Source organism: Belonocnema kinseyi, chromosome 7 (assembly GCF_010883055.1).
Source record: "Belonocnema kinseyi isolate 2016_QV_RU_SX_M_011 chromosome 7, B_treatae_v1, whole genome shotgun sequence".
Taxonomy (NCBI): domain Eukaryota; kingdom Metazoa; phylum Arthropoda; class Insecta; order Hymenoptera; family Cynipidae; genus Belonocnema; species Belonocnema kinseyi.
This window is the reverse complement of record NC_046663.1, coordinates 101,531,173-101,538,383: the sequence shown is the minus strand read 5'-3', so window position 1 is coordinate 101,538,383 and position 7,211 is coordinate 101,531,173. Positions and strand designations below refer to the sequence as shown.

The 7,211-nt window shown below is 36.7% G+C and overlaps 1 protein-coding gene across 2 annotated transcripts in view; it reads left to right on the top strand.

Annotated features, from left to right (window-relative positions):
* Positions 1-3,530, top strand: part of LOC117177028 (RAB11-binding protein RELCH homolog) — a 19,168-nt gene extending 15,638 nt beyond the window's left edge. The window contains exons 10-17 of one of the 2 annotated variants that reach the window (XM_033367485.1): positions 987-1,140; positions 1,208-1,331; positions 1,420-1,690; positions 1,769-1,904; positions 2,008-2,207; positions 2,292-2,553; positions 2,628-2,709; positions 3,327-3,452. In XM_033367485.1, the coding sequence (XP_033223376.1) occupies positions 987-1,140; positions 1,208-1,331; positions 1,420-1,690; positions 1,769-1,904; positions 2,008-2,207; positions 2,292-2,553; positions 2,628-2,709; positions 3,327-3,359 (1,262 nt within the window). In that variant the 3' untranslated portion in view covers positions 3,360-3,452. Of the gene's footprint in view, positions 1-986; positions 1,141-1,207; positions 1,332-1,419; positions 1,691-1,768; positions 1,905-2,007; positions 2,208-2,291; positions 2,554-2,627 lie in introns of both variants that reach the window. The other variant, XM_033367483.1, reaches the window with a different exon arrangement.
* Positions 3,531-7,211: the final 3,681 nt, after the last annotated feature.

Here is a 7,211-nt window from a genome sequence, read left to right as displayed (position 1 = left end):
TTGTCGTGATGATAAAGCGGTTTTTTCTTCTTCAAATGCGGTCGTTTTTCGGCGATTTCGATTTTCAATCAGTCCAATAATGATGAATAGTATGCTCCGGTTGTGGTTTTACATTTTTCAAGATAGTCCACGAATATTATGCCATGTTTATCCCAAAATACGGAGGCCATAAACTTTCCGACCCATTGTTGCGTTTTTGGACGCATCGGAGCACTTTGGCCCGGTGGAACCCACTGTTTTGCCTGTTGCGTTGACTCAGGAGTGTAGTAGTGGATCCAGCTTTCATCTATGGTTATGAATCGGCGCAAAAACTCGGTCGGCTTACGCGAAAATAATGCCAAATTCTGCTGGGAAGTTGTCACACGAATTCGTTTTTGGTCCACAGTGAGCAAACGCGGCACCGATCGCGCGCAGAGCTTCTTCATGCCCAAAACTGAATGCACGATATTGCCCACACGTTCCAATGATATGCCTACAGCATTAGCTACCTCTCTCAATTTCACTTTGGGATCATTCAACATCATATCATGGATTTTTTCGACATTTTCTGGTGTAGTGACCTCTTTTGGGCGCCCAGATCGTTCAGCATCAACTGTGCTCGCACGGCCACAACGAAACTCGGTAAACCACTTATGAATCGTTCCAATCGACGGTGCAGAGTCCGGGCAATACTTATCCAGCTTGGCCTTGGTATCGGCTATCGTTTTCTTGCGAAGATAGTAGTGTTTGATAAAAACTCGAAACTCAGATTTTTCCATATTAAAAAAAACTCGGAGGTTAGTCGCTTCTCAGTGCTGTAACTTGTAAATGCGGAAACATAAATGGCTGAAGTTTTGACAGGCGTCATTTGAAGGATCAAGCTCGACGAAAATGGTTCACATTAGTGAATACTAATGCCATCTCTTAGAATTTTCAGATACTTATCACACTGCCTAGTACATTGTAGAAGCTGATTCTGATTAAAGAAATTAAAATGGTTTTTGCAGCTTTAGAATTTTCAAGCCTGTGTCATTCGACAATGATTGATCCTAAGGTATTTTACGAGAGTGACGTAGATGTGGGCGTGCTTCTAAATACTTTCTTCATAAATACATGGGAAAATGATACGTGGCCGGAACTGGAATGGCTCACAGAAAAACAGTAAATTTGTTTTTAATAAATTCTCTTACTATTAAATTCTCTTTTATAACGTGCGATTATATTTCAGCATACCAGAACTGCTAGAAATATTAGCTTCTGTTAACGTTGCACAAGAAAGTGTCCTAAACGGCCTTTTAACCTACCTCGAGTCATTATGTTTAGGATTCGGACGATACATTACACGATCGAAGGTAAATATAATATTATAGTGTGATCTATCATATTTTTCGGAGTATTGATATTTCTCCATTTGTTTCATCCTAAACATTTATATTTCAGATTCAGTCAGTGTTTATGCTTCACGTAGATGAACTTGAAAAGCAACTATTGGAACTTTCCTCTGATAAGAGAAATCTCAGTCTCTCTTTGATCCCAGCGTATTTGATAGTTCTTTCAACTTTAGACTGTACAGAACTCTCAATTTCCTTGAAACATTTCCTTGTCGCATTGTCGATGAGCGGAACGAGTGTTGCTAGTCTGCAATTGGCAGTTGTCAGATTATGCAGACAGGTCGAAATGCAGGGATACGTTCTCAAGGGACTTTGGGATGGTTCGTAATCCATTTCTGAAATAAAAAACGGTCCTTCTGTTAACTAATGTTTTAACGATCTGATATTACATTCTTCAGGAGTCGTGCATCAAAGACCAAGTGTAAAATGTGCAACAGCTATCTTGTTTGGATCTGTTATACCCCTTGTTTCTGAGCGATTAGCAAATGCAAAAGTAGCTCCTGCTATTATAACACTAGCTACTGATTCTGATGTGTGAGTTTATATTAATCTTTTAAAACTGAAGGATTTGCCTAATGTCACTTGTTGATATTATTAATTCAATCCTTTCTTGTATTAATTTATTAATCGTGAATAGAACTGTAAGAGCTGCTGCGATACCAATTCTTGGTCGTCTTGTAACAGAATGCGGGTCTAAAGAAGCGAGAGAAAAGGCTCGATTGACTCTAGAGACAATTGCTAGAGAACCTCAAGGTATTCCGTCCTCATTAGCAGTACCTTTGGTTTTAACCTTAGCTTCCATTGCACCGAATTGTCCACAAAAATACGTTGAGGATGGTAATTTTTCTTATTTCTGCTACTCGCATTGTATAATTAAGAGCATTTAAGAAAGAAAACTACAAATTTGACCTGATTTTACAGTGATAGCAACGCAGCTAACTGGCATTACGGCTTCGGCTTTGCAACAAACTCGAAAGATTGAATTAGCTAGCGCTTTAATCGACGCTTACTCGGTTTTAGTTTATTGTCCCTTGAGCAATCAATGCGTATCTGGTGTGCTTTTACCTGGGTTAAAGTACCTTGATATTTTAATTAGTACAGTTCTACCTCATCAAAAGGAAACTATGCGTTCACTGTTGAGAGAAGCAGAATCTCGACAAGATCTCCCGAAACCGATGGAAAGGTAATTAAAGACAGTTAAAGCTGAGAAAAACGCAAAGAAAGTTTTGCTGAAGATTTTTTATTTTTATTTTACAGGTCGGCTTCGTCTAGTTCGGGTTTATCATTATCGTTAGCGACAGCGAATGTAGGACAAGGTGTAGAAGATATGCGTCAGAGAGTGAGTAAAATATTTCAGCAAAAGACCTCTCCAAGTTTACCAAGTATTTTTCGGAAGAAATAATTTGTTGTTATTGTTATGATTTTTAAAGAAAGTCTAGTTCTCTCAGAATTCAGGAATATATTTTTAATCAGATGTAATATATCAGTTGTAGGGTTATCTAAGTTATCTTTTATTGAAAATTTTGAAAAAATGGAATTTAATTTTTAAATTTGATAAATCTTTTAAAGTATCTGTATACTTGAAAGTTAAGGCATCTAATTCAAAACATTACAAAGTGTCAGTTTAATGTTTAAAGCCAGTACACTCAACTCTCGATATAAGAACACCCGGTTTGCGATACTCCTAAAATTGATGACCTCTGCACTTTTGTGATGAGAGGAGCCATGGGGCTGAAAGAGAGGATGTGTTTATTCAAGCATGATAAATAGCCAAGGCAAGCCATGCTCTAAACTGATCTTATGTCGGGAGTTGAGTGTATTTGTTTCAATTAGGCACATCATAAATCTTTTTATACCTTTTAAAAAGCGCTATATTTCAGAATTTGTGTTTATAATTTGTGGTTTCATTACCACTGAATACTATTTCTCTCGTCCATTTTGATTTATGTTTTACAGGGTGCCCGTTATATGAAGAATCAACATTTTTAAATTTCTAATGTACTCCTCAAATTTCTTCCTTCTTGTAAAGAAATGATTTTCTACTTTTTACTTTATTTTGAAAAAATTATATAAGGTTCTCAATTGGTCATTTTAGCTCCTCCTTTTTTTTAATTTCATTGTTATAAAGTACAATTTTAAGAATAAAACATCCTTTCATTTCTAAAATTCCTTCTATTATATTGAAGAATAAGCCCGAAATTCTGACAAAGAAAATAAAATTCTTTCGAGGCCTGTATTCTCCTTACAATACTAACTTTTGTAATTTGAATACCGTCAAAACTCTGAAGTGATCACCATTCATTTTTTTTTTGCGAAATTATAAACATAGGCTTTTCTCTGCAGTACGTGGAGATTAATTCCAATAATAATAAGATTCCAAAATGTATGCCTGATTCTCAAACCCTAAAGTACCCCAACTCTCATAATAAGCCCCCAAGTAATGCATGTCTTGCACCATCTTGCGGATTCTTTCAATACCTAAAATATCCTACAGCTTACAGTCGGTTTTTTAAAAGAATCGTTCCAATTCGCTTTCACTTTTGGCAAAGGGCGTGGAAAACTGCAGAAAACAAAAAATCCCGAGTGCAACCAGTTACTGACTGATGAGTTTGGATGTACTAGAATTGTAGACATTCGATAAAATCGAGTGTCCACGCTCATCCTCATCGTTGTACCTCCTACTTGACAGTAGTAAACACAGTGAAAATACGTCTAACAAGGATTCATTAATACGGGTTACGGTCTTTGAGCGAAATCACCATGACTGAAGCCTACTATATAGAATAGCTCTATTGCATGTTCCATTCTGGTGAATAAGAGGAAATTTTTTTTGTAATTTCGATTCGAATATTGTTAGAATATTCCATACAATCCCATTTTGGCAGAAATTTCAATTTCACTCTCTGATGATTCTCCATGATAAAAAATGTGTATTGTTTTTTTTGCGTGAGATTATCCTTAACTATAGCTAATAAGTATGTGCTTTGAGGCCAATATGGGCCCTCACTACTCATTATAACACTGTGTTAAGTACACATAAATTGCCTTGATTGATTCTAGCAAATTTTTGTTAGGAAAGTGTATTACGATGGAAATTGCTCAGTTGTATTTTTAAAAACAAGTGATATCTCTTTTCGAGATATTACGATACTTTATTCAGATGTTTACAACGTAGAGTCAAGATGAGAACTGCCGGAGGCTTTTGAGTCCCTCCTATTTATACACAAGTGATTACGCAATCTTATAGCTATGTTACGAGTGTGTCAAAAATAAATTTCATCTCAAAATAAACATCAGATTCGGTTTCCTCGTCCAAAAACCCCTTCTAATACACATTTTCAACAGAAAAAATGACAAAGAGCAAAATTTGAATTTTACACATATACAGGGTCCATTATAAAAGTAATGCGCATGGTATCATAAAAATTGAATTATTGATCCGATCGTTAAAAATGTTTAAAAGTCGTTTAAGAAGTGCCCTCCTACATGAATACACTTACGGAGACATGTCTGCCATGCCCGATTTTTTCCTTTGATCTCTTTCTTTAAGTGGGGATACAAAAAAGTCACTGGGAGCCAGGTCGTGACTGTAAGTGGGCTGGGGGGCGACTGTGATTTTGCTCCGGGCCAGGTAGTCGACGATGATGAATGCCGTCTGGCGGGTTACATTCTCGTGGTGGAGTTTCGTCGAGTCTTTGATGTGACTATCCCATGTACCGCAAATGTTGACATGTTTAGGGTATCTACGATTTTTTGGATGCTCAATCGACGGTCTGAACTCAAAACTTCGAGCACACGCTTCACGTTACTTTCGGTTTTGGCCTTTGTTGGGCGTCTAGAACGGGTTATGAAGTCCTCTTGAAGAATGTAGTAGGTTTCCGTAGCATTCTTCTCAAGCCGCACGCAAAATTTGACGGCGTATTACAACTTTTAAGAAAACTCGGAACCACGTTCTGACGCTCCCAATACTCGGAGCCAACAGAGCCCGGGCGCGTTTGATAGAACATGACCCCCCCCCACTACTTTTTCTAGCCGGGCGGAACGCGCTGCGACGGAACTTACTTTCAATTTTTAAAAAACTGACGAAACATATCTTCAAAATTGCTGATCCCTTTCGGCAGCAATAAAGGAGAATACGTATTTGTTAGGAAATAAAAAATACTTTTTATTTCTTTATTAAAAATAAATATGTTTCTTAACGTTGAAACAGTTGAGCATATCTTAGAAATAATATATTCATGCGGGTAATTTTTTAGGGCACATTTAGACAGCCGGTCATTTTTCCGTTGGTTCAAGTGACCGAAAATTATAATAGCGAATATCAGGATACCGAAATTTATTTCAACGAATGTCGAATTATTCGAAAATAGTTTTAGCGAAGATTCATTTTTCCGAAAGACCAATTTACTGAAAGTTAAAATTTCAGAAGGCCTAATTTTGCGAACGTTCAGTTTACAGAAAAGTCAGTTTAGAGAGAGGCGAGTTATCCGAAAATCATTTACCGAAAGTTCAAATATCCGAAAATAAAAAAATTGTTTATTAACATTCCGATAGATGTTTAATAACAAATAAAATATGTATAATGCGTAATCGAGTTGATTGAAGGGATAAAAAGAGTGAAAATCCAACAAAATGAGTGACTATATAAGGTTTTTTTTCACTCATTTTCTTAAATTTTTACTGTATTTATCCCCTCAGTCAACTTGATAGCGCATTATGCATGTTGAATTGCTATTAAACATATATCTGAATGTAATTAAACAATTTTTAAATTTTCGGATATTTAAACCTTCCGTTAAATGATTTTCGGATAATTCATCTATCGCTAACTGATTTTTCGGTAAACTGAACCTTCGACCGGCTGTCGCACATTTTATGCAAGGAGGTACTTGCCTGTATTCTGATTCTGACACTTCTGGAATCTGGATTCATTTTATATAATAGATTTCGTCACTTATCTGTTCAATTCTGATCGTTCCTCGGTTTGTTCGGCGCTATTAGATTAACTAAAATAAGAATGATTCTGACTAAACCTAAGCGGGATTGAGGCTAAGTGAAGAGAGAGAGAGAGCGTGATATAAGGGGGCTGGAATTGATAATAATATTAGTATTAATAGTAATAATATCTACAAGTCTTTATTATGAACCCAGTCTACGTACAATTAAATACACCAAAGAATATCAACAAAAGGAACATAAACGATAGAGGTTCAGCACAAGCTGTTTCCAACCTATCCTTCTACAAAACGAACTTAAACTTGACCTTTTAATTCTAACTATAATTGGCTGAATCAATTAAACAAATTTAGATACTATGTGGAAACAGAGTGGTCCGAAGTAGGGGCATAATCCATCAGATATATCTTAGCGAAGCCTAATATCTTCCAATTGACATTGCACATAGATTTAAATATCATCCGCGTAACTAGATATAGTGCAGTGATCCCAGATCTGAAACGAGACGTGGTGCAATTCTATCGCATGCTTACGTCCGTGTGAATATAGTGGGAGACGATATAAATGACTGGGTTGCGCGCGCAACCCATTTCTCCGCTTCTGAATTTGAAAACTCGAAGGTGCACGATTGCCGGTCGGAAAACTTCGTCAGTTCTATTTATACCTCATTCGCTTTGAAATATAATCAAGAAATTGGTGTTTGAATGTTTCCAGTTTTCGATGCTTCAATTTGGAGGTTATGTTTTTTCAGGTGTAGAATATATATTAATACTATATATATATACCGAACGCGTCCTCGGGTTGCGGATAGAGGGTCCCTGTACCAAGGGTTTCTGCTGAATATGGTTACAAAAATAAATAGGCAGTCGCGGATAATTGTCCAGG